Below are 17,014 nucleotides of genomic sequence, written 5' to 3'. Positions count from 1 at the left end.
ATGGGCACGTTTGATACAGAACAATGTGCAAGGATATAAAACCATCTCAAAAATGTCTCACGCGTGCTAAGATGCCGAGCTGGGATTGCTTACGTTCCCCTCATTTGCTGAGTCAAATAGCTGAAATTTGGCAACGCAACTCGGCTGATATCAACACTGGGTGCTCATAAAAAAGTCTATCTTTTGCCTATATCTTCCACCAACTTTTATGTAACAGACTATTTGATGAAGTAATATATACCAAGCACAGAAGGCTTTGAGGTTATTTTCTTGCAATAGCTTATAATTCTGGCAAAGTATTCCAGATTTATATTGTGAAAAAATCTGTTAAGGTCTATCTATGGTTATACTCTTCGGTTTATTTTCCGTTGCCATCATGCTACATCCAGAAAAAAACCCCGACGTGCGTTGTGCCCGCATTCACTCCCTTTCAATTCATGACCAGCGAAAGGTTCTCTATTTTGACCGAAATTCTTCACAGTAAATATCATTGAATAAAAGGACTGTATAGAATTGAATAATTTATGTATATTTAACTGCTCATACTTATTAAATTAAATTAAAGCTGAATCCAGTCGGAGTTTAGTAGTTTGTTTTCATGTTTCTTGCAGGCTCATACAGGTCCAGAATGCACCGCGAAGCCGCAACCAGCTAATCCAGTCATGTCCTCATCATCCTTAAGTAAATGTTAGACCGTATACAACAGGGTTTTTTATACATTATTATTTACGCGCTGTTTAGTTCAGTGTTTGAATATTTCACAAGAACTATAATTCTATATGATAATAAACAGCTCAAAAATTGTTCGTTTAATGGGCACAAGGCCTCCCACGTTTTAGGATATCATATCACGTATAAAAATAACACGCCATTTTTGTTTATGACGACGCGGATTTTCACATAGAAATGAAATGAAAAGGCATATTTATATACCTGTGCAAATGACTAATTGAATAAATATTTTGGTTTTTGATGACAAAGAGCGACCTTCACAGGCCAATCGTATTTTTCCCTCATGACCACTAACAGAAAAAAATTTTGTTTTTCACAAACATGTGCCAAAAATAGTAACAAAATAAGTCTGTTATATGTTACAACTTCTCCATATAAAGGCACGATACAACGTTTCAGTGTAAATAACAGAGGAAAAAAAATCCGTAAACTATAGAAATCAATACTCAACTGTAGACACTAGACAATAGAAATCATATTTCAGTCAATCACTATATGCTATAATTATTCTGTACTATAAATCTATAGTATAGTATGAAATTTGCAAAAGATAATGAATGAAAAATTCTAACAGTTTATATCATCTCTGATTTGGATAATTTCGAAGATGGCCTAAAGAAGTAGTCGCAAATCTAGTAGGTAGGAATGGCATATTCTTTGACGCATGCGCACTGATGTTGTCAAAAGGTTCGTAAACAACATTGTTATGACATTTACGCTCGTAGGCTTATTTTAGCTACTTGCACGCAAATAACCTATTTGTCACCAGAACAATCTATTTTAAGCTCAATAGAATGAACTATTTTAAGAGGTCATTTGATCGAGGAATAATCCTGAAAAATGCATTTTGGCTGGACGTATTATGTACACATATATTCTTGTCGTAAACCACATGACTTAAGTTTATGGCCAGTTTTGTTAAATAATTGATAGAATTTCTACAAATGTGGTGAAGCGTGGTCGTTGTTTTTTAAATAAAATTTAATATTTTATGACTTTTATGACTACACAACAAATACAATCACATATAGCTATATCATACACGTATATCTCCAATTGTAAGACTGCCGTGATATTCCGGAGAAAGCATACAGTTCTAACGCCGTCGCCTTCGCAAAAATATAACGATTAACGTGCGCTGTGCCAAGCGTAGCTGATGATGAGAATTAATCGTAATTGTTTCGGAAAATTCATACCGAAAGATTTACCTGATAAGAAAGAAACGTGCATGCTGATTAAAGCATTGAAAAAGCAATTAAGATTCCGCGAGGCAAGTGGTTTTTTTTGTCGAGAACCATGGATATTTGATGCATTGCCTGTCGAAGGCTTTCGGTATTCATTGCTAACTTCGGAGTCCTTATTCTTCGCAGTAAACATATATCCTACAGCGCCAACACAATGGTCATTGCAGGATACCTTTCTACCTATTCTTCCCTCTATATATTAATGCCATTTTCAGAGGTCGGCATTTCTGTTGTGTGATTAGAATTGATCGCGCTATTGTCTTGCTATCACAGCAAACGAAAGGCGCAGAACAATAGGTTGTGCGTATAGTCATTAGATGAGTAACTATAGCCCCACTGTCAAGGCTCCAAGTGAGCATGGATTTATTTGCTTTATTGTGAGCGCATTAAAGGTGGTAAACTTAACCCAGATTTGCTGCACGATAACTCTCGTCACACGAGGCGTATAAGTATGATGTAGCTTGAAATTAGTAGGGCTTAGTTTTGCTTGTGGTGCAATTAGTTTTGTGTATTTTGACATATCAGACGTCGGCCAGTGTAACAAAAACGCGTATTGTATAGTATTTTGGTCGAGTATTTGTGTCAAATTTGAACTACTCCATGCACTGTCTGTAAGAGTTCGCCGTAAAGTCGCTTAATTTGGCCGTCTGATCATTTGGGGAAACGCCACTTGACTGCAAACAAATTATCATCCTTCCTTTAAATTCACTTGCATTAGTTGCGTAGGTTCGATGCTTTTCTTTGATGCTCAACCAACATTCATACGTTAAAAATGGATAAGGTAACTTCTTACTCTTACAAAACATAAATCATATGGTACATAGTTCCAATTTTCTCTAAGAGTAACTGTTAAAGAAAAGTAGATAGTATATCAAGGTTGATTGTTCCGGGGGTGTAACTAAAACCGTATGTTTTAACTAGAAACAGTTGCAAAAAGGTAATTGTATTCCGAAGTGCGTAGTAAAATATCAAGGATATATTGCTACACACATATTGGTGTCGTGTGGTCGCGATGTAATGCGAGTAGAATCCCGAATCATCCAAGCGCCATATATAGGGTTTGCTTCCATGGCATGAAAGGCATGCACATGCAGGGCGTGTGAATCATTGTGATCGAAATTCCATGCATGATCTGGATATATGTGAATTACTTCATATTTCTGATACAACAAACAAAAGCTTAAACAAAGCAATTTAGAAACTCCAGTTCAATATAAATGTAACAAATCTCATTCTCTAACCGCTTCATGTGATGATGCTTCCAACTCTATTTTACGGAGATCGGTTCTATTTATTGTTGGAAGAGCTTCATACCGTCTGTGGCAATTTCATATGATATAAATATAGTCAAAACTTATAGATTATAGTTTTACTGCCAAGTTTTTAGACTGTTTTAAAAACTCTTCTACCGTTAGTAGTTGCCTATATGAATAATTCAATTTTATAACCTATAAACTATACTGTAATTTTTGTATATAATACTGTAACTATACCTGTTCAATTGGGGTATATAATTTAATTTTTTAGCTTATTTTCATCTGTATATAACCACGTAATTCTGTCCTTGTAACTGCAATGTGTGTGCATTATTAAAACTTACACTAAAAGACCCCTTAACTTAAAACCTAGAATAGAACCCATATTTTGACCACTCCCCTTGCATGTGTCGACGTATCCTGCACGAAAAAACATTTGGTAATTGTTTTATAAAATAAATACAGTGAAACAACGAGAATCCTGCGAAAATCCCGAGAGCTAGTGCTTTTAAGCCGGTTTTCCACTAGCGATATTTTTCGCGCGAAGCGACTTTATTCCTTTGTATTTGAGCAATTTGTTCCAGATGGTTGCAGTTGCGAGCTCTGAAACAAAAGTAATATGTCGCTTCGCGCGAAAAATATCGCTAGTGGAAAACCGGCTTTAAATTCCTCCTGCAGGATTGCCTGGTCCTGCACGGCTAGTGACCAATCAAATTGCGTGTTTCACTGTAGTTATATAACATATTTTCTTACTTTTATACAACAGGATTTCCATGCGTGTCTGAAAGTCTGCAATACAAGTGCACGCAGAAACTTGATTTCATTTCCATTTAAACAATACCAATATAGAATACCGGATTGCATCCGGAAAGAGTCGAACTTCATAGCTATCACCTGACCGGGTGCTGTTACCCTTAATTTTTAGATAATCGCTCAGAAGTGTCGAAAATTAAATCGGCCGTTAACAAAATAGGTGACGCTCTTTTCGTCACTTTTTGACACGCCCGTACCCCTGTGTGACGTTGAGGATCAATATAACCTCTCAAAAATTACGTGACACTGAACCATATAGCATATACCCCTGTCACCACGATTTGATATAGTAGACACCCCCTTCATACACAATTTAAGACGCCCCATACATGATTCGTTGATTCAACCCCCCGTATATCGACTATATAGGTAAATTTATTCTGCACGTGGCGAAACGAGCTGGAAAATGTTACCTGAAGCCGATTGTCATGATGATGGTATTTAAGTAGTATTTGATCGATTTTTTTGCACATGAGAACAACAAGTAGGAGTAACTTAACGGAGATTGGGTGCCTTTGGATCATACTTGGTCCTGTATGCATGGCCCCCGTTTTTCAGTAAGCAAGTTTACTGACTTATACCATCATGATGTTTCCATCCATGATGTTCTTTTTCCATCCTAGGGAATAGTCTACATACTTCGGGCACCAGTCTGTAACGGATACCCTCCTAACCTTACCCCGATCGGGACGTGAATATATACTTCACACTATTGATGTAAACTATAAACTTCCGTTTACATGATATGTGTTTTGCCATACAATTCGCTTATATGAATGAGTACTTAAGTCAGTACATGAATATACTTTATTGAAACACTCCTGAGAAAAATTTCAATATTTTAACAGTCTATACTTATTCGCTTATTATAGTGATTTCACAGTTTTATGCTATTCTGTATACACGAAAATAACATGTGGAATACAGTCTTACAGTGTTCGATTTTCAGCAGAAAAATCATGTTGCCATACATTTAACGATACAGATAAAGCACTCTTTAGTAACAGAGGTTGCTTCGCTTTTGCCGAACTTGAAACTGACTCGTGTTAAATGACTCTGGAAGGAATCCCCTTCACAGTAGGTGCAGGAGGTAAGGATTTAACAAGCTCGCATCATTTTGTCGCTAAAGAATCTTCAGCATCACTTTATAGCCAATCGAATTGTCTCTTAGTTCTCATTGATATTCAACTATCTCGTCTTAATCTTGAGAATTAGCCAAATGATACGGATGAGGTGGTGGTGATTAAGAGGACATTTTGAAGTCTTGAGGAACACTTATTCCACGTTTAAAGTCACGTATCTGGCGAATGTGGTCGTTCTTTTATAAGCACCAGGATGAGGAAGTATTGCATTTCAATTCGGCTGTATCACGTCTTTCAAAATCAGTAAAGTGTTCATCAACAACTCGTCAAGTGATATTATAGTCTAAAGACGAAGCATTGCATGCTTTAATTGAGGAACATGAAGTTCATCGCGACAAAGAACAGTGTTCCGGGAATTGAACCCAGTAACCGTGTGTACAGGTCAGCTTCCATTAGACCATTACGTTTTCTATTCTGAGGGCGTTTACGTCAGACATTAAAGTCTACTGGGTTGCGAGAATATTCTAAACTTTTTATCGAGTATAACGAGACATACCAATTATGCGGATATAAATTGTCAACAGAATTACAGAAATGTTTAGCTTTCATGCAATTTTACTCGTGAAACGTTCAATTTTCGTATGGAAAACCAACCGTAAACACGGTTCCGAACACACGGACACTGTTTTTTTTACGAGGGAAACCAGAGTGCCTGGAGAAAAACCCTCACCGAAAGCCGGAATTAAACACAAAGTACACAAGTTTGAGATTTTATTAAAACGGCAAAGTCATGTATTACAACAAAGTGTGTGTGTGTTATGTTAAAGATATTGAAATCAAGAGAGAGGAGACGGACAATTTTGGTCCTATTTTTATTAATACTTCACTAAACATGTACCTATTACAAAGCGTGTGTGTTTTCTTTACATAGTACATCATTAATATACGAAGACATTAAACTATTATATCTAAAACCAGTTACAAAGTAGGTGCGTTTAAGATCTTGACATTTAAATTTATATAGAACAGTGCAGGTTAAATGTTAATTTGGCATACTATAGTCATGTCTTTTTACAGTGTGCTATTGTGTTTGAGTAATGTTTAAGACTGATCAGTAAAACATGCATTTATGTGAGTAAGTGTTTCTAAGTTATCGTGTATTTTTTTTTGTTCTATTATAGACTTAACCCACTAACTCTGGTAGAGTGCTGAATAAAGCTTAATATGAGATCGACGAACTAATATAGTAATAGGCTACATAAAAATGCCTGAGTTCAGAGCGCTTAGATTCAAGTTACGTTCGTCAAAAAACTAAAATTATTCTGCTGACAAATCATAGGCAGTGTTCCTAATAGTTTCGTTTTAAGCTGTCGAACTGTGCACATATATTTCAAGGATCGAGTTAACTTGAAGATATTTCATGAGCCCTTATAGAAACAGCATAAAGGCATACACAATTATCCTTGAAAACTTTATTGCACATTATTAGAGCTGAGGCATATATAGCCAGAGCATGCTGCCCTGGTAAAAACAAGGTTTGGAAAAAAATACCACAAGAAATTGACTTTTTTTTGAGGCTGAGGCATATAGCCAAAGCAACAAACTGTCGAAACCAAGTGCAGCATCAAGTGTAAATATTTTTTTGAAAAAATTTAGTCAACATTTTTTGAACCATGCAAGGGATATTCCCAAAGCAAGCTGCCCTTATAGAAACAGCACCAAGAGTACAACTTTTTTTTTCAGAGAAAGTGGACTAATACTTTCAAAGCCAAGGCATATAGCCAAAGCAAGCTGCTCTTATAGAAACAGCCACAGGAGTACATTTTTTCTTTGAAAATCTTATTTAAAAACTTTTAGAGCTAAGGCATATAGCCAAAGCAAGCTGCTCTTAAAGAAACAGCAATGAAAATAACACTGCAACGTTATTAGATATCCCAAGATACCTGCTAACACTTCGAACCACATAGCAAAGTCACTGAAACAGTACAGACAAAAAGTGGCGCCTTACTTTTCATAAGCACTGCTCGACGAAGCTAAATGATTGGAAATCTCACAGAGACCTTGGAAAAATAATAAAGTTACAATGCCACTGCCAATGTTTGTCTCGTAATTGTTTTCTAACTATAGTAGAAATAAGGCATATATATCGTTTCAAGATAACAGCATGCACCCCCCCCCCCGTCCATTCCTTATTTTCTTCAAGTTAATTCAAATTCATTAATTGAGAGCATGTGTGTGTTAACTTCGATTGCATAAATTCATGTATTTCAGAAAAGCAAGACAGTATAAGACATGCCGTAAGCTTGAATATTAACTGTAGCCTTAAGTGAATGCAAGAGATATAAGAGAGATATAAACTAGAAGCCATTATATAGGTCATGGTTTGCATCAATGTATTTAGCTACTCGTGTGCGTGTCTATTTTACGTGCAGCTACAAGATCATGAGGTATAGTGCATGATGTTTTGTATCTGTTCATATTTTGATATAAATGATGTTTTTTCATAAATACATGCATACACAATATTATATGTTCAATTACAAAAATATAGTAAGGCAAGATATAATCGTATATTTACAATGTTTAATTGCTGAGAAATCAAAAACGTATTTACATACAAATAATTTTACAATTATAGACCGAGTAGTGACCCTATAGTTATCATTTTACAATGTTAATTCCGAAAGCCGCAATTGACCGGATTTCCGAGAGCCGAAGGTGATTTCAATCAGGACAAGATAGAGAAAGAGGAAGGAACCTATAGGATTATGTCTGCCATTTGTGGCTATGGTTTGTGTTAGTGCATGTGCATGACTTTTTAGCCATTTCTTAGGTGAAATAAGGGTAAATATATAACAGTTGTAATATGTTTTCAGTTCAGTTTAACAGACAAATTATCAACCTAAACCTTAGCGCAGCCGGCAGCCCTATAAGCACAAGCGAGCAGTCCTAAGCGCAAAACCGATTAAAATATTTAACCGAATTTAAGAAACGTTTGCTCACATGCATCATGCATTAGCTATGTTCCTGGTGGCCAGAACCTAGTTAACTGAACTTAAAACTTTATTTAACTTAAGTTCGTTAACTAAATTAGTTAACTTCGTTAAGTTAATCATGCACAGACTAACCCCTGCATGCACATTTTTTGACCACCAGGCTACTCTAACCTGTAACGATGCCCGGGCATCGCTGAACGTTGCTTTTTGGCGTCGATTTGGCGTAGTTTTGGCGTATATTAGGCGTCGAGTTGGCCTACATTAGGCGTAGATTTGCCGTCGAGTTGGCCTACATTAGGCGTAGATTAGCCGTCGAAGTTACCTACATTAGGCGTAGATTTGCCGTCGAGTTGGCCTACATTAGGCGTAGATTTGCCGTCGAGGTTGCCTACATTAGGCGTAGATTTGCCGTCGAGATTGCCTACATTAGGCGTAGATTTGCCGTCGAAGTTTGCCTACATTAGGCGTAGATTTGCCGTCGAGGTTGCCTACATTAGGCGTAGAGTGCCGTCGAGGTTGCCTACATTAGGCGTAGATTTGCCGTCGAGGTTGCCTACATTAGGCGTAGATTTGCTGTCGAGTTGGCCTACATTTGGCGTAGATTTGCCGTCGAAATTGCCGGCTACTTTAGACGTAGATTTGCCGTCGATTTGGCTTGTCGGTAATAGCTCATGCAACAGAGCCCATCAACCTGAAATAAGATTAAAGAAATAAACAAACTACATTTTTTATTGGAAAACTTTTCTTATTGATGAAACACGCGTAAAATCGGGATTGTAAACAGACCCAAAACAACATCTATAAAACCCCTCTGGGATTTCAAGTATTTCTTTGCCATTATTCATATCAAATTATCATGCGGCCGTTGTCGTTCTTGACCTGAATCATGCATAAACTCCCCATTGTTCGGTTTATCTAAAAATGGTCAATTGCTTAATACTCACGTTTTATTATGAACAGGTTTTGTCGTTGTTTCAAATGGCTTGACCCGCTAAATCGCTACCTGCAATAAAACCAAAAGAATGCTTGTTATAGACAGCGATTTCAAGGATTTACCTTCGATGAAGGTAGCTCAAATATCGGAAGAAAACTTGCAATGATTATTCAGTTGAGAGAACGCATGATGCCTGATCAAGCGTTTCAAGTTTATCATCCTATTTTGAATAAAATAGACCCAAAATTACCTGTTCATTTCAGTAACAAGTGTTAAAGAGCAGCTTTGGACTTGCCGTCTCTTTAAATGCGAGTCATCTCGGGGATTTTCAGCTATGGGTTTTCTCTCCCAGCTCATTTCTATATTCGGTTTGGTTTTAGCTTTTAAACTCCACCTGAAAGAACAAAAGGCAATGTTCGTTTACTGGTTTGGTCTTTATAACTCAATTCAAAGGTAATTGCTTGCGATTGGAGCAAAGGTTAGCGGCTCACATACGATTTAGCGTGCATTACCTTTCTCATATCATCAACAAGTCCCAAGAAAATGCGTAGACGTGCTTTCTCTCTTCAAAGGCGAGTTATCTTGAGTCAAATGCGAGTTGTCTCGGGTAATTTCAGCTACGGTAACGGACTTTTTGCCCACTTCACTTCATTCAGTTTGGTTTTAAACTCTCAAACTCCACCTGAAAGAATAAAAGGCACCATTAGCTCACTGCTTAGGTCTTTAGAACTCAATTCAAACGTAATTTGCGTGTGGTTAGAGGGAAAGTTAGCGGCCCAACGGTAAGATTTAACATATATTACCTTTTTCATATCATCAATATTCCTCAGAAAAAGCCTAGACTTGCTTTCTCTTCAAAGGCGAGTTATCTTGAGCCAGTTCAGCCACAATTCATCGGTCGTCAATCTCTTGTTAACAAATTTCATCGTTTAACTTCGCTTTAATACGTCAAAATTCTGCATGAAAAGAATAAAAGCTACGTTAGTGCTATACAAGTTTGTATTTGAAGCTGAACACAGCACGAAAGAGGCATTACAAGACATGAACTAAAGACACGTGGAACCTCAGCCCAAAAGCTCACGATGAAAAAACTGATAAAACAGGCAAAGGGAAAGGCATATTACCTGGTATTTACACCAACGACAGTCTGTCAGAGAGAGTAAACTTCTATTAAACTTCTCTTCGGCTGAAGACAATAGCAATCTGATACCAATTTCTGTTGAAATTTTCTTGGCATGGAGGAGACTCATTTTTATTCTTCGAAGACCAGCGCTGAAGTGATGTCTCAATGGAGCAAGCACATATATTCATTTCACCCGCTCCTTGTGTCTGCAAATAGTCTCTATTGGATGAACACTCCCGACCTGACGCTCAAACAACGCTTTTGATTGGACGTTCATAGTAATTTAAATAATATGATTAATTCTCTTTTCCTGAGCCTGAACATCAGAGATGAAAGGAAATAATTAATCATATTATTCAAATTACTATGCTCGTCCAATCAGAAGCAATGTTGAGCTGTCAGGTCGAGAGTGTTCAGCCAATAGGATGACTTTTTTTTGCAACACGAGGAGCGGGTGAAATAAATATCTAGCTTTGATTCAACGTTGCCACATCACAACATGGAAAACACGGAGTCGGAGTTCCGGAGTCCCGGAGTCAAAATTACGGAGTCTGACGTAATAATATTGGAAAACATGGAGTCAAAAATAATGGAAAACACGTAGTCTGCCAAAAACATGGAAAACACGGAGTATAAATGTTTGGAAAACACGGAGTCAACGTAAATTATACATATATTCATAAATGAAGGATCGCTCATAAGTCTATACTAATTTTTTATACCACAGTAATAGTATAAAAGAAAGAATACACAATAACAAAAGATTATAGCTATAATGCCGCTAATAAATACGAGCGAAAAGATTATAGCTATAATGCCGCTAATAAAAACGAGCGAAAAAAATACATAAATTCTTTTTACATAAATTCTATATTTGACCGCCATATTTCAAAAGATATAATGAACTTTGCTATACTGTATTTCTAAATAGGATGTTGAGTACCCCATATGGCTATGAGTATTGTTATGAGCATGCAGAACCAATGGGCAGCAGCCGCGCGGTATTTCTTATCTTATGAGTAATCTATGGGGTAAATTTTAAAAAATTGATGAAAACATTCAGTTTTTGTTTTTTACATGTCCATGCGAGCATTGAAGCAAAATTAACAAATAATGAGTATATTCTGCCATTCACATGCAACAATATAATTATAATGAAATTTCTTCAATTTAGTATAACTTATGAAAGGAATAAATAACAAACTACTGTGTTCGGGTATATTCTGTCGTATTCTGTGGCACTAATATATGTTTATCATATGATATACTGACGCGTTATTATTCATAATTCAAAGCCAAAACTTTTATTGTCATAAATTTATATTTCCTGTTTTGGAAGTAGCTATAACTACAATATAGGCGTCTTTACCGACAAACTCAAAAGGCTTACAAAATTATACAAAGCTCGTCGACAATGACTTTTTTTGGGTTTAGGAAAGCGGACTTTAAAAATTTGCATACAATCACATGAATGTCGGTTTAAAAGTGGATATACACAAACAAGACATCTGCTTTCTCTAATTTCCCGCCATTAATTGCTTTGAAACACGCGTCCTCCTTATAAATATGTTAAATATATCATTTGATTGTCTGTATGCTTAGCAACTGTCTTGATTTTAAGATAAATGACTTCATCCACATTAGTCATTCGTAAACAGCGCTTCTTAATAAATGAATGGAAACATGCTTGCCCATCGCATGAAAAAATCGAAGCACGCTTTTGCCCTTTTGACAATATCTGGTGTGGGACTTTTATTTATATCGGCTGCTATTTTAGTGGCGGGATGTTTTCTAATATTTCATGAAAATTTTCAAGACTCTGGTGGGCTTAAAAAGAAAATCGAGATAGAGTTCGATTATAGCCATTACTGGCTTGGAGGCAGCGTAAGTATAATATTATCCCGCTTGCAATGCAATTTTTGTTACATCTTGGTTGTATAGTACAGTACAGAGAACTTGAATCAACTTATATAGTGGACGGTTGAGTTCATGTATACATAAAATAATTCACAATACGATCGCCGTTGGCGTGTTGTTGTTGTCTGAAATTAGAAAGACTTTTTTATTCTGCTTCGTTAATTCGATATTTCAAACTGCAAAAATTAAGAACTGATCAGTCGAGCTTTTTCCCTATCAGTACTTTTAGTAATATATATTTTAAAACGTTGCGCAAAAAAAGAACAATTAGATAAAAAATTGGTCGATTACCCGATATATTTTTAATATCATTCTGACAGAAATATTATTCCATGATGCATAAGACATACAATTAATTATAGTAATCGTCGACTGAATCCGCTAAAATATGCGTGCATTACACCTTCCCGCTTTGAAATAGGAATATACAGTAGGAGGCAAAAGTTTGAGTCCAATGACTGTATTTCATTGTTTTAGCAGCATATATTAATATTCTACAGAAAACCTTACCGATAAGTGAACTACAAAAAAGTAAATGAGTAAACAGAAAAATACATGCTGTACAACAACTATGAGATGTTATGATATTCATTTTACGTATGTTAATCTGCAAAAATGCATTACATATCAATGCTTAGTATCCCTCTTTTTTCCTCTTAAAATGACGTTTATTCTTGCTGGCATAGACTCCATAGGCTTTTTAATGTCGCACGTCCAATACCTTGCCAGCATTCGTTGACCAGCTGCCTCAAGTCATCCTGGCTGGCGGGTCTATGCCTCGCTCTTTTCCAGTTAAAACGGTCCTACAAGTGCTCCTTAGGTTTTAGATTTGGAATTTGAGGTGACAAGCCATGAGAACGAGATCACCAAAACGAGTTTGCTTCTAAAAGATTTGTGGCACATAGAAGATGTGCATGTGCTTAGGGGATTGTCATGTAGTTATACGCGCGATCATCTTTGTACCAGATGAAATTCCATGTCCTTGAAGAATTGGATGATACTTTTCTTTAATTAGGATCCTATTATATCTTTCAATATTGCCAAACCGAGCATGACCGAAGCAGATAAAAGTGTGCTTGAGTAGGATTAGTTTCTTCGAACCTCTCCAAGGTTAGTTGGATACCACCTTTTTAAATTCTCCCTTTTTCTGCGATCATACGAGGAAAGAATCCTTCAATACTTAATGCAACTATTTGTCCTTGTGCACCATCACTTTGCCCTTTTTCCCAGCCATCTTGGGCAGTGTAAAGGAATAAGAACTTTATTTTGTTATAATTTAGATCATTAGGACCAAAACAGTGTGCAATTAATATGGTTTAAAGTACTGAAAGACTAGCACGCATGTCTTAACTCGAATACACTGCCAGGATTTAATACTGGAATTCTATAACGACTGGACTCAAACTTTTGCCTCCTACTGTATATTTAAAGCATATATATGCGTCAAAGTACAATAAAATTGAGAAATCTTTACAATACTGGGACGTATTAACATCCAATGCGGCAACTGGTGTGTCAGCTAAGTTTTTTCCAGAATTTCTTATTTGTCTGGGTTTTTTTGTTTTTTGAAGAAATATTACTTATCTAGATGGACTGAGTAGTCAAAATTTATTCATGTATTAACCTATGCCTATGGGTTTCATCAACTTAGGCGATCATACATTGGGCCATAGAGGTGCAGTGACGCGTATACCCTTCATTTCTGGAAGAAGTAGACATGACAAAATCGTACTCGGAAATTAAATCAAATGTCGACTGATCCCACATTTTCTCCTAAAATAACTTATTATTTTACTGATCAACACCATAGTATACTTTAACCGAAACATAGAACAACAATTTACTTCACTAAAGTAAAAGCAACAACAGTTCACATAATACAAACTAGTGAAAAATCGTGAACTGATTTCCCGTTTAAACCATGCAGCCATATATTATTACAACTGTGTGCCCTTTCAGCGGTAATTTATATTTATCGGCGAAGGCCATGCATGTAGCTATATATGAAACAGACAAGGGGGCTGAACTTAGCGTGATCGAGTGACATTTCAGGCTTTTCCTGAAGGTCTTGTACAGATATTTCCGAAGGCCTTGTGAGATATTTCGGGTTCCAGAAGCCTCAAAAATCAATATAGAGAGGAACTTATTTTAGACACTGGACTTACAATATGGCTCTTATGTAAAGCTATATATGAAGAGCTATAATTAACGAATTCATAGATATAGATATACTGCATGATTTCAAGCCCGAAGTGATATATCCTATTATAATCTTATCCGCGAAAATTGCCTAAAATATTTTATCATGCCGATTTCTTATAAGACAATTAAGACATGTAACTATAGGTACATTATGATTTTAATTTCTATGTCATTAAACATAAATGAATGACAATTTTATATTTTTTAGTATCTCGTCACAGCATTACTACTACTTTTGTCAGCATGCCGTCAAAACAGAAGAAGATTGGTAAGCAATAATAATCTTGATGTCCTTTATTGAATGCGTAATTTCTTGTCTATATATATATATATATATATATATATATATAAATGGAATAACGATTTTTTGGCGATGTGGAATTGGCACCACAAATGCGCAGGCGACCCTATGCATGCAAACATTAATGGCGGCTTTAAAATGAAAACTTCCGCTAATATAATCAGCTAATAGGAATAAATTATAGCCAGTGTGTACATAGCACGAATTTGAGCAGCATCTCACTTTCAATAGCCTGCTCAATCAAGGACAAGGATAAAAGTAACTAACATAACTATAACTATATAGTCATAACTATACGCAGCGTCAACAACGATGCCCCATTTGCATGTGCATGCATTAGCGAAATTGTTGATAAGGGATTCAGAAATAATAAAAAGATAGCTATAGCCCTTTTTAATATTATATATATTATATCGATCCTAACGAGTTTATCCCAAGGGGTTTTTCTCCTGCTATGAATTGGAACTAACTGGCACAAATCATATAAATGGTCATTTTAATCTTTTCAAGGCATTATCTTATCACACTTTATTATAAAACAACATATCCTGTTATTGCTTTTCGGCAGTCAACAATTCTTTTCCGAAGGCAAGGCGATAGTAACATGCTGATTCTGCGGAGTCGGAGATTAATATATTGATATTCAGTCAAAATTACATAGGTGCAAAATCTTAAGAAATCCTTTAGGATCTATCTTAAAGATTTCGAAGATAACGGCTTTGACAATCCATCTAGACATTTATCACCGCAACTTTCTTGGCATCAGGCATAGCGCTATCGTTGTTTGCTATCGTTCTGGACGGACCTGATTGGACAGAATGGAAAAATATTGACAGAACAATGAAATTTTGGGAGAACAAAGATGATTATACTTGCTCGTCGAAGAACAAAACCTGCAGCTGTCGACAAGATGGAAGTGGTATTCCACGTAAATACATATTATGAGTGTGTTGTTAGTACTTGCATGCAGGGCAGAAGGTAGCGCGATAATTGGGACGGGGGGTAAATATGCGTATATTCTGTTCTGCCCGACGGATTTCTTTTTAAAACTTATATATATATACACACCAAAGAAATTCTTCGGGCAAAACGAATATACGAATATGCACCCCCCACCGGTTCAATTATCGCATCTAGTTTTGGTCCTGAATACGTGGGACTTTAGTGTGATTCTTCCAGCTTTGTAGACGTCGTAGGTGGTTGCTGATTGATTTCGTTCAGGTTTTCTGAAAATGAGCTTCGAAACACTTGAAAAACGCGACACAACTGTCCAACTGAAATATCAGTGCCCAGTTCATCAACATTTTCTCGCATATTTCATGGGGCTTATCCATGCTATCAATTTGCAATAGACACTGTAGTCCCATTTCTATTTCCTGTTCCGTCCTAATTAGTCTCAAATTTTAAAATTCAAGTTTATTCACATTTTGAGACCTTATTTTTCGAAATTTCTTTGTTTTGTATTTTATCCTCTTATGGGTCCTTCCCGCCAAACCTTGATTTTAAAATCCCGGCTCTGTATAATGTTGGGTCAGTATTTTTCAGTTGATACACTTATTTTTGAAGCTCACGTAAAGCCAGGCTTGGTACATTCTCGCTTTGATTAAGAGAAATAATAATATTATCATTTTTTTATGTTCTCCAGAATCCATCAAGATATCGTGGATCGCTAATTGCGACGACGTAAAATATTTAGCAGCCATATATGGTGTAATAGTGGGCGGAGCAATTCTTGGATCCATTTTCTGCTTGGCATCATTATTGGTAATGATCAACTCTATTTCTTGGAAAAACCCATGGAAGGTCAGTGATATGTAGTAAAAAAGTCATTAGTGAAAAAATTTTGTATCCAATTTTATTGCCTATAGTTAATCTTTTGGTGAAGAATGATTTCTATTAATTTTCATCGGTCTACAGTGCGTTTGTCTTTCAAAACTATAAACCTTATACTCTTAGTGCGAAGGGGAGGGGAGAGGGGAAGTGATGGGTTGTAATCTAATATGCCCGATTCTAGTCAGAATATTATTCAAATTATTTTTGTTCTAGGCCTTTACATCCTACACTGCTTCATACGAGAACAAAGTTGCAATTCCAACCCTCACTGACGCCATGGAACTTTACAGAGAGCAACCTACCCGGCATCCAACCCTGGCTTCAAGTTCAACCTCATCATTGGCAAGACACAACAAAGAATACATGCCTGCTTGGTCACTGTATGGATCTAATGTTGAAGATACCAATAACCCAGACCCCTATGCGAACCAGCAGGGTTGAGCTGTTGTGTGTAAAATACGAGCCGATGAGTTGTATATGTTTTGTAAACTGGAGTGCGACTCACGAAAGCATGACCATACTGCATCAGTCGATTTTTGTTCATTGTGCCATTTTAGTCCATGTGGTACGTATTAATCTCA

General features: G+C 36.4%; 1 protein-coding gene across 1 annotated transcript; it reads left to right on the top strand.

The window, feature by feature from the left end:
• Positions 1 to 11,586: 11,586 nt before the first annotated feature.
• On the top strand, positions 11,587 to 16,239 carry LOC114530649. The gene is made up of 3 exons (XM_028552249.1): positions 11,587 to 12,064; positions 14,508 to 14,567; positions 15,336 to 16,239. Exons 1-3 carry the CDS (start codon positions 11,852 to 11,854, stop codon positions 15,543 to 15,545), a joined length of 483 nt encoding a protein of 160 aa, XP_028408050.1. The 5' UTR covers positions 11,587 to 11,851; the 3' UTR covers positions 15,546 to 16,239.
• The last annotated feature ends 775 nt before the right edge of the window (positions 16,240 to 17,014 follow it).

The sequence above is a fragment of the Dendronephthya gigantea genome, unplaced genomic scaffold, assembly GCF_004324835.1.
Source record: "Dendronephthya gigantea isolate DGI-Jeju-01 unplaced genomic scaffold, DenGig_1.0 000064F, whole genome shotgun sequence".
NCBI classification, from domain to species: domain Eukaryota; kingdom Metazoa; phylum Cnidaria; class Anthozoa; order Malacalcyonacea; family Nephtheidae; genus Dendronephthya; species Dendronephthya gigantea.
This window is presented reverse-complemented; position numbering and strand designations above follow the sequence as displayed.

What these genes read in the sequence shown, in the direction of transcription:
- LOC114530649 (XM_028552249.1), top strand. Translation starts at nt 11,852, where the DNA reads ATGAATGGAAACATGCTTGCCCATCGCATGAAAAAATCGAAGCACGCT. An exon ending in ATTACTGGCTTGGAGGCAGC is followed by an intron (nt 12,065 to 14,507) that starts GTAAGTATAATA and finishes TATATTTTTTAG; the next exon opens with TATCTCGTCACAGCATTACT. An exon ending in GTCAAAACAGAAGAAGATTG is followed by an intron (nt 14,568 to 15,335) that starts GTAAGCAATAAT and finishes CAATCCATCTAG; the next exon opens with ACATTTATCACCGCAACTTT.